Below are 16322 nucleotides of genomic sequence, written 5' to 3' on the forward strand. Positions count from 1 at the left end.
TCTCCATGGACTACTATAATGCCACTTAATATCAGCAACAAAGACCGTACAACACGGTCAATTCTTATATTCACAATGTTCAATGAAGTGGACTAGAAAATCACGCCACAGTGTGACATCAATTGTATAAATCACTCTAAATTGCTATAAAAAGAAATAACGAAAAGGAAATATATCCAAATACGAACAATCACAGGGTAGGGGAATTTTTTTTTTTTTTTTTTTTTTGCGTTACGCAGGCCTCACTGTTGTGGCCTCTCCCTCTGCGGAGCAACAGGCTCTGGACGCGCAGGCTCAGCGGCCATGGCTTACAGGCCCAGCCGCTCTGCGGCATGTGAGATCTTCCCGGACCGGGGCACGAACCCACGTCCCCTGCATCGGCAGGCAGACTCCCAACCACTGCGCCACCAGGGAAGCACGTGGCCTTGGAATGCTTTTATAGAGTATCTTGATCTAACGTCCCAGGAGACACCAGTTTAGGAAATACTTGCTTAGCTGAGAGAACCCTCGATTAACCAGGTGACCGCGGGCAAACTGCTTTACCCGAGTCACTTACCCAAGATCACTCTGCTGGTAAGAGGCAGGCGTGGATTTGAATAGAAGAATGAATAAAGGAGAAACAAGAAAAAAGAGAAAAAGGAAGGAGTGAGGGAAAGTTATGGAACTATAGTTTCTAAACTGCTCAGATCCACCTGCAAAGGCAGGTTTTTCCCTTTATGCTCAATACAAAAAAAAAAAAAAAAAAATACGAGAAAGAGAGAAAGAGGAAAAAATAACATGACCGTTCTCCCCTCGTGCACCGTGAGTTCAACTGCTATCAATTACTGTGACCTCCTGCATTTATTAATAACCAAGTTATTTCTCCTTCCAACAGTAGCCATGCTGCTGCTGAACTACTGAATGTTATGTGACTTATTTATAACGCCGGTGCACCCGGTTCACATTTCCTCACACAGAGGTTTACAGTTCGGAGGCCTGTGAAGGAGGAGGCCTGTGAAGGAGGAGGCCTGTGAAGGAGGAGGCCTGTGAAGGAGGAGGCCACCTGCAGGGAACAGATAAGCCTAAAAGGCTGTGGGTGCTACGAGAAAAGGCAGCGCTCCAGAAACAGACTGCGCAGGTTCAAATCCCACCTCCGCTGCCAAAAGCCACGTGATGTCGGGGAAACCGTGTCACCTCTTTGAGCCTCAGTTTCCTCCCCCGTAAAATGGGAATCTACCCCATGGAGTCCTTTGTGAAGCGTCAGCGTGGTTCCAGGTGCAGATCGCTTAGCACAGGATCTGCTGGATAAATGTCTAGAATTATGATCACCACTCTGAGAACTCTGCCCAGGGACGTCAGGTCAAGTTCAATTGTTGGGATCCTGGAAAACGGGACTGTCTTAAAGGCCAAAACTTTTGAGTCTCTTCCTGCATCCTAGGGCTCCCGCCTGTTCCTGCTGCTCCCAAGTGCCACGCAGCCCTGCAAACCTGGACAGACCTCAGAGAAAGTCACCTGTCCATCTGCAGTCAGCGCACCCCGTTTAAGGCCTGGCCAACAAGCCGTCAATAAATCGCTGCTGAGTCACTCACGATCCAACGTAAATCACTGCTCACGCCCTACCAGCTGGGAAGAACACGTGGACCACCCCTGATGCTCTAGCATTCTGGACAAAGAGGGCTTGCTGGGCAAATCAGCTGGAGCAGCATCCAATTAAACCAACCCAAATGGGCTGCTTCCCTGCAGGACTGCTCTAACCTTGACTATGCCAGTGTGCATCGGGAGTTGACAGGAGAAGGGGAGCATGGGTAGGGGGTCTCCTGGACTAATTCGATCAAGAGGCTTAAGGGGAAAGGCGTGGCATCTTTGGGATGGTGGGCAGTTGCGGAAAGAACCAGAGGCTGGGCATCCAAAGGCAGTGTCCACCTGGCTGCAAGATCTCAGACAGGAAATCTCACCTCTCTGAGCCTCAGTTTCCACATCTGTACAATGGGATGGCTCCTCTCCCAATGGGTCATTATAAGGATGAAACAAGACACTGGGTGTGCAACTGACGGGGAGTGTCCCCAGAGCAGGCAATCCGACGTGAGAAGCAGAGTCACCAGGGAGACCTCAGTCGAAGGCGTCACTCATCACCTGGGGGAACTGCAGGAGCAAAGGCTCAGGGGTGGGACCCACAGCCGGCGAGTGACCTGTGTGAGGTCACACAGCTAGTGAGGCAGAAGCCAGGCTTAAACCCGGCTCTGGCTGGCCCCCAGTCCAACGCTCTTTCCATATTCAAGGGTCCCTCACACCAAGGCAGACTGAGCGGGGGTCCCCCTCAACTTATCGCACTGTCTCCTTTGAAGCTGGGGCCCAAGGGAAGCCCAGGAACAACAGCTGGTATTTCCGGAGTCCTCACCACATGCCTGGCCCTGTGCTAAGCACTTAATCTCATCAGTGCAAGAACCTTATGAAAAGGTATGATTACTAATTCCCCATTTATTTATGACACTGTGGACCATCCGGCAGAAGGCAGGACGGGGCATGAAGAATAGGGAGAAAGGCTTCAAAGACAGAACTCCTCGGTCCCAAGCTGAGTTCCTCCCCTTCCTGAGTCCAGGACCTTAGCTAACTGCCTTTATCTCTCTGAGCCTCCACTGACTCACCCATAAGATGGGTGTAACCCACCATATAGGATTACAAGGATTCAATGGAATAACTAAGCACGGCACTTAAATCATGCCTGGCAGAGGGCAGATTCTCAGTAAACAGTAACAGTTACTAATCCCATCATTAGCATCCTCATTGCTGTCGGCAGTGTTGTTATGCTCTGCCACCAAAGGGTGAGACATGCGTGTCCGGTGAGGTCCTCACTGAGCCACAGCCTCCTGGAGTCTCCGATGAGCGAGGCTCAAAGAGACGCCAGAGAGTGTCCATCCATCCCCATTGGGCAAGTCCTTTCCCCTCTCTGAGCCTCAGTTTCCTCATCTGTAAAATGGGGTAATGGTGCCTACTCCAGGGGATCACTGAGATGGCCAAAGCTCTTAGAATAGTACCTGCGCCTTGTAAGCACTGGATAAATGTCAGCCGCTGTTATTACTTATGGGAAACAGAGGCCAGAAAGAGGGGAGGGGCTTTTGCAGCAAGAGTGGCTAAGCCAACCTGAAGTCGGGTCTCTGGGGGGGTTCCATCCTCCTCCCCCTGCCCTCCTGAAGCCCGGGGCTGCCGGCAGGGAAGCCTTCTAGCATCAGCCACTTCAGGGGTTTGTGGCTTTTATAATATAACTGTTTACATCCCACAGCCACCATTCCAGCTTAACAAATGAATTCAATATGCTTAGAAAATGCAGAATCAATCCTTGCCTGTGGCCCAGAATAGGCCCGGCTGTGGCAGCTGTCGGGCAGGGAGCCAAGCCACCAGCTGGGGGCCTGTGGGCACGGGAAGGCAGGTGGAGAACAGGGCCCAGGCGGGGACCAGCCTCGGGGAGGGGGTGGGGCGGGGCCTGCTCTAGGGCCACGTGGTAATCCTCTCTCAATCCTGCAGCACCGGTGCCGGGGTCTGAGGCTGGCACCTCGCAGACAGGGACACGGAGGCCCCAGGCCTTGCTCGGGCCACCACACCTCTGCTCACCGAGGCTCTCCTGTCTGGAGCATCCTCCCTGATTTCCGCTCTGTTTGGGAGATTCGGTTCAAGGGTCCCAGGCCCTAGAACCCCTTGGGCGGGGCTGACCCCTCTGAACTTCGGGTGTCTCCTGCCTAGAATTTTCTCCTGGCGTCTCCAGCACCCGCGTGTCTGGGTCTCCCTCCCTTGATCAGATGGAAATTTTGTCTTGGAATGTAAGAATGGCGTTGCCAAGGGCCTACCATCCAATAGGTATAGAGGAGAAGAAGAAAAGGAAGCGAGAAGGAGGGAGAGGAGGGAGAGGAGGGAGAGGAGGGAGAGAGGAAGGAGAGCAGTAAGGGGGGAGAGAAGGGGGAAGAGGGCGAGTGGGGGAGGAGGAGGAGGAGTGGGGGAGGAGGAAAAGGAGGAAGGAAAGGAGGCCACAGGGGGCGGGGAGGGGGGGCTGGAGCAGCATGAACGCAGCCACAGCCCAGGTGTTCAGAGACCCAGACTCCAGCCCCACATCCCCCGCCCAGGCTCGAGAGGCTGCAGTGAGCCGACCCTTGTGAAGACAGGCAGGGGAATCAAGCCGTGTCCGTGGAAATGTTCAACCTCAAACACATCCCCTGGTCCAGCAGGCCCAGGCCCAGGCCGCCACGGCGCCAGAACGCTCAGCCCTGCACCGCCTCTGCATACAGGGATGTATGTGCCCACGTGGCGCTGTTTAGAACCCCCCAAAGCAGGAGACTGCCCAAACGCTCGTCAGCTGGAGAAGTGCGACATCGACTGAGGCCCCCTCGCCGGGCAAGCCCTGCGGTTAGGGGAGAGAACAGGGGCGCTGCTGTGAGCCACGGGCAGAGAGGCCCACGCCGCGCCGGCGCGCCGAGAAGCAGAGCACGTGGAAATGGAGCCGGTGTGAACTTGTTTATATGATAACAGCGACAGCCCGCCACCCCTGTAGTTGTCACGTGCACAGGTGTGGCTCGCGCTCAGTCTAAGAGGCCTGAGGGTGAGGCCTACGCTGCGGACACAGTGACACAGCCACGGCCACTCTCTGCTTTCGAGAGGGACTGCAGCCACGTCCGCAGCCACAACTGGCAGAAGGGGTTAGGGACCCGATGCGTTGCTGTTCCAGCTACTTATGAATCTATGATGATTTCAAATTTAAACGTTTGAGAGGAAAAAAAAAAAAAAAGCCAGCCTGTTAGGGAAGTGGAACCAGCCTGGATCACACGGTCATGGTGGACACACAACGTGACACGACGCAACTGTCAAATCCCAGCGAATGTACATCACCAAGGGCGAACCCCAAGGTAAACTGAGGACTTCGGTTAATAACTGTGTATCAGCGTTGGCTCATGAGTTGTTACAAATGTCACCTTTGCACCTTAACAATGGTCACCTTTGAGGTCAGGAGGATCAAGGGAGTGGGGGAGGGGGGCTGCTTTCGACATTCTGCGTTCGTCTGCGTTGTTTCCATTTTTCACAGGAAGGCAATGTTACAGTATTATTTGTGCAGTTGTTTTAAAACAATAAAAAGAGTAAAACACTTCGCCAGGTGCTTGAATATGTGGTGACTGCTTTGTGTCGATGGCACCACTGTTACTGCTCCCCGTGGCCTTCGGTGCTCAGGGTCTCACCCGGGCTTGGGAAGCATCAGGCCACCTCCTCCTATCCTTGGACGGACTCCCCTGGCTGCTAGATGTCGGGGGTGGGGGGGGGGCAGGTCCCAGCAGAAGGTAGGGGGCTGGGTCCCTGTCATCATTACAATCGTCTCTTCTTCCTGCAGGCCCCTCGGCGCTCCCCGAGTTACGGTCCCATCCATTCAGGGGCTGATGTCTTTATTAGCACAGGCGCGGAGTGGTGGCCGACAGGCAGCCTCCCTCCATCACTCCATTACAGGGCCCCCCGGGGTTATACATGGGCCCGACTGCACCATATACTAGGCAATGGGGCCAGCAACAAGTAGACTGCCAAATTTAGTAAAAGACCAATAAATTAAACCTCCCATCAGCCTTCAGAGCCAAAGGAAAGCAAAGCAACTCGGCCATCGAGGCAGATAACGCAGCCTTGTTATTTTGGATTCTGAACGGTACTGTCATTTTTATTGAGTGATGAGGGACAGCGGGCAGAGTGACAGAGTCTCAGACTTTCTAGGGAGGGGGCACATCTCTTACAGCTCCGGGACCACAGGGACTGGAGAGGATTAAAGACCAGCCCGAGTCATCTTTGTAGACTCAAGCTTTGCCAGGGAAATGTCTGGATGGTGGGCAGGTTTTCTATTAACAATAATAATAGCAATAACAACAAGGGTGGCCGAGCTTTACACATCCACACTGAATAACTTAAGCGTCCCAAGGACTGTTATCCCCATTCTACAGACGAGGACACTGAGCCTCAGAGGTGAAGAGAGTCACAGATCACGCAGGAGAACTGGGGTGAAACACAGGTCTGCCTGGCCCCAGAGCCCGTGCTGTTAGCCTCGATTCCGAGCTCTCCTGCCTCGGTTCTGCTTAGCGGATGCCCTTCCAGATGAGGGAAGGGAGATTGGAGACTGGGGACAGAGCTGAGAAGCTGCTCTTAGAGGGGAGGTGGAGGTCCGAGCACCCAAAATGCACCCAAGGACTGGGCCAGATGAGCGGGCTCACAGAGGAGAAGGACGCGCGCTTTGGAGGCAGACAGGCACTGACTCTAACCTTGGCTCCAGCACGTGGAGCCGCCTGGCCTCGGCAAAGTTACGTAACCTCTCTGAGCCTCAGCAGCCTGAACTGCCAAGTGGGAATTCCCTCCCTACCGACCTGTCACGGTTGCCGTGGGAATTAAAGGAGAGAACACAGGTAAGTGACTCCCAGCCTTGGGCTGACGTGCAGGACAGCAAGACCGCGGGAGCATTTTGTTCAGGGAACATTCCTGAGAAGAGGGCCGTGACTGGTTTTAATCTCACGAAGCCAAGAGGTCCCGAGACAAAGAACTGTTTCTTGCTGCAAAAAGGGCTCCGAGTTCCTCCTTGATTTACTCTCCTGTGGGAAAAGGGTCTTTAGGGGCATCAGAGGATACTGGGGGGCACTGGTAATAAAAGTCGGGAGCAGAAATCCCAGGAGCATCCTCCTGCCATCCCAGCAGGGAGCCGGGAAGTATCTCCAAGCTTTGTGACGCCCTAATTCACAACAGCAGCTCTGACAAGTGCCTGGCACTGAGCTTAGACCTTGACATACATTTCACTTCATCTGCTCAGCAGACCTGTGAAGTCACTACTGTTTTCATACTGTTTTCAATCCCATCTTACAGGTCGGAAAACCGAGACTCAGAAAGCTTAAGTTCCTTGCTCAAGACCAACATATGGCCACACCAGTATCTCTAACCCTACATGTTTTCGAACCTCGTCACTCCCCCATCCAGGGTTGGAGTCTAGACTGCCTGGCCCTTGAAGCTGTGACATAGAGCATGGCAGCAGTGACACTGCATGACAGCTGAGGCCAGCTCAGAAAAGTGATGCAGCTTCCATGCTGCCCTCTGGAAGCTTCCTTGGAGCTCCGAAGCCACCAGGCCACAAGGAAGCCCAAACAGTCCCACGCTGGGGACCCGAGATCTGAGACGCAGAGCGACGGAGGTGCCCGGCTAGTCCCGGCGACTCCAGCCCCACTGTTTCTGGGTCGGCCACCCTCTGACCTCAGCCCAGCCGAACCCTTCCAAACTGCAGACCCCCAGGAGCTTGGGGAGATAAAAAAAATGATCACTGTTCAAGCCACGGAACAACATGGGGCTAATTTGTTATGCAGCAAGGTCACGCAACCAGTCACAAAGCTAGCAAGTGCTGGAAGCTCACTTCCACTTGAGCACAAGACTGTGTCACTCCTGACTGCTCTGACCACTACCCCACACTTTCCCTGGCCCTAAGAACCTTCCTTGAAGCTGTGGAAAGAGCACTGGACTGAGAGTCCGGAACTGGACCCCTGTTCTAAAGCTGCCGTTCACTAGCACCGAAGTTTCACCATGTGCTCTTAAGCAATGAGCTGCATTCCCTGGGGGCTTGAGTTCTCCACCCCGACCCGGCCCACATCAGGGCAGGCTTTGATGTCAACAGAGCCAACAGATAACAAAAAGCACTTTGCAAAGGGAAGGGAGTCAGGGCTTGCTGAACCCCCGCCCATGTGCCAGGTGGGTGGGATGCAGCCATTACCTGACTAATGATGTGGAAGCTAGACAGGGTTTTACCATTTTTACAGGCACGGAAGCTGCGGTCCAGAGAGGTGAAATCTCTCGCCCAGGTTAAATCACACAGCCAGGAGGTGGAGGAGCCTGAACTCAAGGCCGGCTCTGCCCACTGCGGGGGCCCAGCATGTCCCTCCTCCCCCGCCCTCTCCTTGTCAAGTGAGCTCCAGAGAACATCTGTTTGCTGCCATTCAAAACACATGGGTGCCAGCTGACTGTTCCATGGGCCACATTTTGCCACAGGAAAGAAGCACGAGGCTGGATAACTGGTTCCCTGATGGCTCCTGAGGGACGGCCCAGGCCATGAGTCTTGGTTCACAGCAAACCATCCCGCGTCAAATCACCCAGGGTTTTCTGCCTGCCATACCGAGGCAGCCCCCAGGGCCCCCTCCCCTGGCCTTCTCAAGGGACCCAGCAGGGACAGTGAGCCTGACAAACAGAAAGGAGGTGGAGACGGTGCCGAGAGAGGGAAGAACGGGGCCTCTTTATGACCGACTGGCCAAGCCAGGAGCCACGGCACCTGCCCATGGGAGGCAGCCCAGAGCGAGAGCACCGCTAGCACCGCTAGCACCGCAGCCGTGCGTGAGACCCCGGACGGCTCTCTGCCGCCCTTTCTCCCTCTTCCAGAGGAGGCTCGGGCGAGCCCCGGAACTCGGCCGAGGTCACACACAGCTAAGTAAGAACCCAAGCTGAGCCCTGAACCCAGGACTAGCTGACTTCGAGACGCCCGTGTCGCTGCTCTGCCACATTCTAGGGGGGGTGCCCTCTCTGACTCGGACGCTGCCCAGGGCACTGCTGATAACAGGGTGATCCAGAGCCCCACGGGCAGTCAGACTCCTGGGGTCGAGAACACCAGGTCATACGGGCTGGAGGGCCCCAGAAGGTGGTGGGGGAAGGTCACGGTGGCAGCGCCCTGCAGGAACTCGGGGGTCAGCGGGGGCCTAACGCCACTCCCCCAAGAGAGGAGACTCAGGGGCCCCCAGGAGTGTGCTGGGGCCGTGATTGATTAAAATGATTTAATCAATCATGCCTGTGTAATGAAACCTCCAAAAACCCCGAACGATGGGGCTCAGAGAGCTTCCGGGTCACTGAACACACCAAGGTGCCGGGAGGGTCGCACACTGAAGGCAGGGAAGCCCCTTGCTCTGTAACTTGCCCTGCGCGTCTCTTCCGCTTGGCTGTTCCTGAGCTGTATGCCTTACGATAAACAGGTACTGGTAAGTAAAAGCCCTCCTAAGTTCTGTGAGTCATTCTAGCAAATTATCAAACCAAGGAGGGGTGTGTGGGAGCCCAACTTTATAGTTGGTCCATCAGAAGTACAGGTGGCCCAAACTTATGAACCATGTCTGAAGTGGTACAGTCTTGTGGCACCGAGCCCGTAACCTGCACTAACTCCAAGTAGTATCAGGAGTGGACTAAATTGTAAGACCCCCAGTTGGTGTACAGAGGATCAGAGGACTGGTTGGCGTAAGGAAAACCCCACACGTTTGGTGTCAGAAGTGTCATGAGTAAAAACAGGGCACCCCAGTGAAAAAGTGACATCACCAGCCCTTGGAGCCTGTGAGGCCAGAAGCAGCGGCACACAGGGCCAGGGAGACCAGAGGTGTCATCTCAGAGGTTAGGCTCAGTGCCTGGGCAGACCTGGGTCCAAATCCCACCTCTGGCTTTAGCTGTGTGCCCTTGGGGATGAGGATGAACCTCTCTGGCAGGCCTCGGTCTCCTCATCTGTAAAATGGGCATCTAATAGTTCTCGCTCCTCCTGGGCTAGTCTAAGGCTGTGCAGTGACATCACGTCTATAAGTACTCAGCACAGGGCCCAGGAAAACAGGTCAATTCTCCAGCAAGCAATGACCCTAACACCTCTCTGCAAAGTCTAGGGCAGGGGAGTGATCTTTGCAGGGAGACCGACCGTGGTTCCAAACCTCACTCTGGAACATACTAGCTGTGCGACGTCAGGTAAACCACATTCCTCCTCTTATAAAGACGTGAGCCAAGTCCTGTGCTCCACACGTTTGGCACTGACTCATTTAATCCTCATGACAAGTCTACAAAGTGGGTGCCATCATTAGCCCCATTTTACAGAGGAGGAAACTGAGGTTCAGAGAAGCCAAGCCAGGAGGCTGACTCTTGCCCATGGCACTATCCTTCCTCACCAGGTTATTGTATGAATCCAATCAGATCAATAGGCAGAAGAAAGGTACAAGTGCTTTTGAAACCATCAAACACTAAACCAATATTAGTGGTGGTTGTCGTTACTGCTTAAACAGTTCAAAAATCCTAAGTCCAGTTATAAGGCCTGAAATCTCCCCACAGGGACTGACATTGGTTTTTCAAAATAGGATCAGGACTTTCAAAATAAGTTAAGGAAGCTGGGTGTGCTGTGAGGAGAGCATCGTTTTAATGAAAAAAAAAAAAAAAAAAAAAAACCTGATTAACGGAAATGATTCTTAATATATTTTGAAATGATCTGTTATGACACAAGGATTAACAGAAATGACTCTTAATATATTTTGAAATGATCTGTTATGACACAAGGAAAAGACATTTATATATGACTTTGAAATTCTTAATAGCTGATTTTAGAGCAACCTATTATGAAATCTTCCAAAGCAGACTATATAGTAAGTAAATCATCAAGCAGGCCTCTCAGGCAGACTCACAGCAGCTCCTCTTAAAATAATTTATAAGGTGGGGTGGGGGGAGGCTGGGAGGAATTATTGCCATAATCATGTATTAATAAAATATTTATAAATGTGCCTTTCTCTTTTATCGTTACAGGCAGCTACAGGCAGCTACAGGTATGAGTCCCAAGCCCACATCAGAGGGGGTGCCCCATGAGCCTCAGGAGAAGCAAGTCAGGCATCAAACTTCTCTGCTGACAGGTCAATAGACTGGGGGCTCCCTTAGCCTCTGTTTGGTCACATCAGAGGCAGAGAGGGTTCAAGTGTGACAGTGGAAATCGGAAGGTAGGTCCCAACCGCCTTGTTCTCTCCCTAGGCTTTGCTGAGTGCCGGGAGAGAGCAAGACTATTTGAGTTGAGCAAAGCAGAGACGCATGTGGCTGTGACACCCTGGGAGGGTCACCTCACCCAGGCCCAACAACACAGTCTACTGAGGGACTGCCTTGAGCTAGAAGCATGGATGACCCCTCCACCACCCCTCGCCCTGGTCATTCCGTGCCCTGGTCATTCCGTGCATACCACCCCACACGTGTCCCTGGCCTGTCTCTACAGGTACCTGTCTGCGCCTCTCTGCTTTCCTGGCTGCCGGAACGTGCGCAGCTCATGCATGGGGCAGGCTGGAAGGGCAGGGGGAATGCTCCTTAGGAGCAACCTGCAACCAGGGAGAAGCAGGAGGCGGTACAGATCAATATCCCGGCTCCCTCGCCCCTCGGATAATACATGATGAGGAGACACGTCCTTCAGAGTCTCCCAGAGGTCCCCAGAGATACTGGCCCCCCACTTCCCAGAGCTAATCCACTCCTTAAGGTCTCAGCATCACCTGCCTTTCTTCCCTCACTTCCCTATTGGTCCCTCCTGATACCCCTCCCGCAAAGCCTACATGCAATTTTCGTCTCAGGGTATGCCTCCGGGAAAAGCAGCTTAATTCAGCTTTCTCTTCTTTATTCCATTTAATCCTCACAGCAACCCCAGTCTTGGCCCAGTGAAAGAGAAGGCCTCTCTGAAGCTCAGAGAAGTTTGGTTTTGAACTCAAATCTGCCTCCCTCAAGCGCCCATAGCCTGGAGTTTTTTTTTGGGGGGGCTGCATTGGGTCTTCGTTGCTGCGTGGGCTTTTCTCCAGTTGCGGGGAGCAGGGGCTACTCTTCGTTGCGGTGTGCAGGCTTCTCACCGTGGTGGCTTCTCCTGTTGCGGACCATGGGCTCTAGAGCACGGACTCAGTAGTTGTGGTGCACGGGCTTAGTTGCTCCACGGCACGTGGGATCTTCCCGGACCAGGGCTTGAACCCATGTCCCCTGCATTGGCAGGCGGATTCTTAACCACTGCGCCACCAGGGAAGCCCCAGCCTGTAGTTTATTGCACCTAGACCTTCTGAGCCTCCATTTCCTATGCTGTAAAATAGGTTTGCTTCCTTCCACACATTCCCCAATGTATAGATGCCTGTGCCCCAACTCTAAACCTTCAGCAGTTTTTCTGATCTGAACTGTGCAATGACATCCCCAATCCCAGTCCATTTACAAAGCTGGCTGATTTCCAAATGGTCAGGGCATTGAGCGCGGCCCACGGCTGATTTTTGGAACAGGCAAAGTGGCATTTGATTTTTCCATGTTTTCCCAGTTAAGCACGTCTGCCCTTGGCTTGGACCAACTGTGGACTCCCTACCCTACCTACTTCTGACTCAGCATAACTTCTAGAAATGTCCAAAATCAAATCAGTGGACCAATGCAGCTCAAGTGTATGAAAATCAAAAGAACAGGCCACAAGGCCCACGGGTATGGGAATGGCAGGAATAACGTGCCAGCATATTCCAAAGAAGTCTGCTGCCCCACAGAGGAATGGCCCAGAATGTCAGCCAGAGTCAACACATAGCTCCAGAGGACAGACCTCCATGCACACGTGTGTCCATTCAAAAAGTAAATTCCAACTCGATGTTTTCTGGGCCCAAAGGAAGCCACTCTCTACAGGAGACAGCTAGACAAGGACACAATCACAGTATAAGGTACCGTAAGCCCCACGAAGGCAGGAGCCACACTGCTCTTGATATTGACCGTCTCCCCGGGACCTTTCGTAGTGCCAAAAGCAATGGCACGAGAGTCTGGTTAGGGACGCGAGGAGCCTTGAATGCCAAGTCAAGGAACTTCACTTGCTGTAGCAGACAAGGGAGAACCTCGGGAGGGGTCTAAGCAGGGAACGGCACAACATGTCTACGTTTTAGAAAGGAGCCCAGTGGCCACAAGGAGGGTGGAGCCAAGCCATATGCAACGACGCTACCGCAATAGTCCAAGCAAAAAAAAAGGACTAGCAAATACTTAGTCTAAGGTGATTAACAGTAAGAATAGAGAAGTCAGGACAGAAATGCTGTCACAGAAAGTACCTACAGGGCAAGGTCAACGACTGGATAGGGACGGGGAGGGAGAGGGACGATCAGAACCACTTGGCGAGACCAACTTGAAGTAGGGACAATAAGCAAACAGACAGTTAAGGACGGGGAGCAGGTTTGGGAGGGGGAGGAGAGCTGGGTCAGCTTCGGCGCATGTGGCGTAAGCAACGCCAAGATGTCTAGACAGAAAAGCGTCACCTTTCGTGCGTGGACCCAGCCTTCTCTCACCCGTTTCAGGGTGTCTCTTCTCAGCACAGTAACCACTAGCTACACGTGGCTATTTAAATGTAGGTTAATTCGAATTTAATGCAATGAAAAATTCAACGCCTCGGGTGCACCAGCTGCACGTCAAAAGCTCGACAGCCACGTACAGCTGGCTGGACAGAGAACCTCCCCCTATCATCACCCAAAGTTCCACCGGACAGTGCTGGGTTACGCAGTTTGCCTGAAACATCCAGCCCGCCTCCTCCTCGGCACGCCTGCTTCGGCAGCCGCCCCGAGAGCAGTCCCAGAGATGCGCAAGATGACAGGCTGACCCTGTCCCACCTCACGGAAAGCAGGGCCTTGTCAGGCACCTGCTGGTGGAGACGGCCGGCAGCCCAGGGGAGCCCGGCGGCAAGCACGTACCTCTGCAGGCCCCCGCCGCACCCAGGTGGTAGATGGCTGCCAACACCCGCCAAATGGCCCTCTGCTCGCTCTCCAAAATGCCCAGCGTCTCCATGGCGCCCCGGAGCTGGGCGAAGGCAGCCGCCGCCCTTTGCTTGTCTTCAGGCTGAGAGCAAGGGGAGAGAGGAAGACAAACAGGCCGTCACGGTGGAGGAAACGCAACCTTGCAAGCGGAAGCAGGGCTCGGTCTCGGGGGAATGTGTGGTCATCTTATGACCATGGTAAATTACCCACGATTAAGCTGGGGAGTACTGACACACAGAACTCAGGCTGTTGGGAAAGTTATAAAAATCATTTCTATCTGACTTTGGAAGGCGACACGATTTTTATTCATTCGGGTGTTCATTCAATAGGTTTACTGAGGCTCTGCACCGTGCTGGGCTCTGGAGAGAGAGAGAGATGAGCGAAATCCAGAACTCGACTTTGAGGACCTCTCAAGCCAGAAGTGGAAAGAGACGTAAAAACAACTAAGTGTGAAACAGGCTAAGTGGGGGACTGTGGGATCTCAGAGGAGGGCCTGGCCGATTAATCCCACCTGAGAGACCCAAAGAGAATGTCGCAGAAGATGAAACAAGACTGTGATTGAAGTCTGAAAGACAAATAGGCAGAGCTGACCAGCTGGACGGAATGAAAGGCCTGACAGGCAGAGGAAACAACGGGAACAAAGGGCATCTTTGGAGACAACAGGTGCTCAGCTGAACGTGGACAGAGAAGCAGGTATTTTTGGAGGTGGGGCAGACAGAGTGGGGGAGGAAATAAGCACGAGAAGCTGGCCGGTGCCATGGAGAAGGCCTCAAACACAAGATTAAAGGGCACAGGCTTAAAACTCCAGCCACGATGGACAAACACGCATCCCTATTTACACTCCTGGACCCGCGGCAGACAACACCAATTGATGAAGATCCCACAGCAAACCAGCGAGTCCAGATTCTTTTCAGGATGTCCCCCCTTGCAGCCCCACCCAATGATCTGCCTCAGCAACTGAAACAGACCCTGTCTGCCATCCCCGGGGCACGCAGAGGGAAACTGCCAAAGATTTTTAAGCAGGAGGAAAGAGAAAATAGTATGAGCAGATGTTTATGGGTTGTAGGGTGTCACTTTTCCTTTTTCAGATTTATGATCCCAATTATGTTTGCTTTTTTTAAAAAAATAAATTTATCTATTTATTTATCTATTTATTTTTGTCTGCCTTGGGTCTTCGTTGCTGTGCACAGGCCTCCTCTAGTTGCGGTGAGCAGGGGCTACTCTTCATTGTGGTGCGCAGGCTTCTCATTGCAGTGGCCTCTTCAGTTGCAGAGCACGGGCTCTAGGCGCGTGGGCTTCAGTAGTTGTGGCACGTAGGCTCCGTAGTTGTGGCTCATGGGCTCTAGAGCGCAGGGCTCAGTAGTTATGGCGCACGGGCTTAGTTGCTCTGCGACATGTGGGATCTTCCTGGACCAGGGCTTGAACCCGTGTCCCCTGCACTGGCAGGCGGATTCTCAACCACTGTGCCACCAGGGAAGTTCCCCCAATTACATCTGATTGAATATTAAAATTAATCTGAAACTCCTAACTCCACACACGCCATCTGGCCAAGGAGACGTGGCCCAGAAGCCTGCTGCGTTGAGAGGAAGTGAGCTGGGGATGAAAATTCTTTTGTCAATAATCCTCCAACAGATAATGAGGACCTGATTTGCACTTAGCCTGTTTACAGAGCTTGGGTGATGAACTGTAAGCTGTCAAAGCTGGCAGGTCCTGGAATTTTATGAAGTCCAATGCTCAGAGAGGGGATAACACTTGCCCAAGGTCACACAGCAAGTTAGTATCAGATACAGGATTAGAATCAGGCTTTCTGACTCCCCGTCCAGGCCCCTCCACTCAAGCCACTTCTAACTGGGAAAGAAACCTGCAAGGATCATCGACCTATTGGGACAACGCCAAAGCACGCAGTGACACTGAGAGATTCGCTGTGGAAACGTTTCAATTAATAGCAAAAGCATGTTCCACTGATCCATCATATTTCTGGGGCACCACAGGACCACGAAAACCCTAGCAACGAGGAGCTCAACCTAGCAACTGCAGCTGCTCCGCTGGAGCAAACGGAGAAGAGGAAAGCATCTTACCAACATGCTCTTGGTTATTTATGAGATTTCAAAGCAGCAGAGAAAGGACACCAAAAGGACAGTGGCAACACATTTATTATGGCTCCTACTGTCAGCCATGAGCATTTGACTTTAAATTACAGGCAGACTCCATCATCTGCCACTTAGCTCGTACGAACAGAAGAATTAGAAAACTTCCACTAACGCTTGTTTGCTTCTTTTTCTCTCCTGCCCGCCTCCCCCGGTCTCTGCTGCGACAGAAGACACGGAGGGATGAATATATATGCTTCTGATCTAAAGCAATTAGAATCACAAGGATATTTACAGTTCCCTACACTTCTAGGGAGCCAGACACCTCTGCATAATGCCCTGACAAAAGCCAGTCCTTGCCTCAAAATCACGAAAATAGAAATCAGATCAGTGGGATAAATCAACTCACCGCCGAAATGTCTACCAAGAGGAGAATGGATATAAACAGTGGGTGGTCCAATCAGGGCACAGTGATGGGGTAGCACACAGCAATGAAAAAGATCACATCACTGATCATGCAAGCACGTGTAGGAACCCCGCAGATTCCACGTAAGACAGGGGAGCCACGTACAAAAGACCACGCACTGTGGATTCTGGTTACATGAAGTCCAGATGTGGGCAAAACCACCCTGTGGAAAGAGAAGTTAGGATGGTGACTCAGGTGGGAGGGATGCCTCTGAGGGGTGGGGACCCAAGGGAGCCTCTACTGGAACGAGGA

General features: G+C 52.8%; 1 protein-coding gene across 14 annotated transcripts in view; it reads right to left on the reverse strand.

The window, feature by feature from the left end:
- MYO18B (myosin XVIIIB) overlaps positions 1-16322 on the reverse strand; it is a 239503-nt gene that overhangs the window by 182335 nt on the left and 40846 nt on the right. For all 14 annotated transcript variants that reach the window (XR_010836953.1, XR_010836954.1, XR_010836950.1 and 11 more), the window contains one exon: positions 13455-13599. Coding sequence is in view for 7 of the 14 variants with exons in the window: in XM_067015387.1 (XP_066871488.1) it covers positions 13455-13599 (145 nt within the window). In the remaining 7 variants the exon portion in view is untranslated. The remainder of the gene's footprint in view (positions 1-13454; positions 13600-16322) is intronic.

This window comes from Kogia breviceps, chromosome 15, assembly GCF_026419965.1.
Source record: "Kogia breviceps isolate mKogBre1 chromosome 15, mKogBre1 haplotype 1, whole genome shotgun sequence".
NCBI classification, from domain to species: domain Eukaryota; kingdom Metazoa; phylum Chordata; class Mammalia; order Artiodactyla; family Physeteridae; genus Kogia; species Kogia breviceps.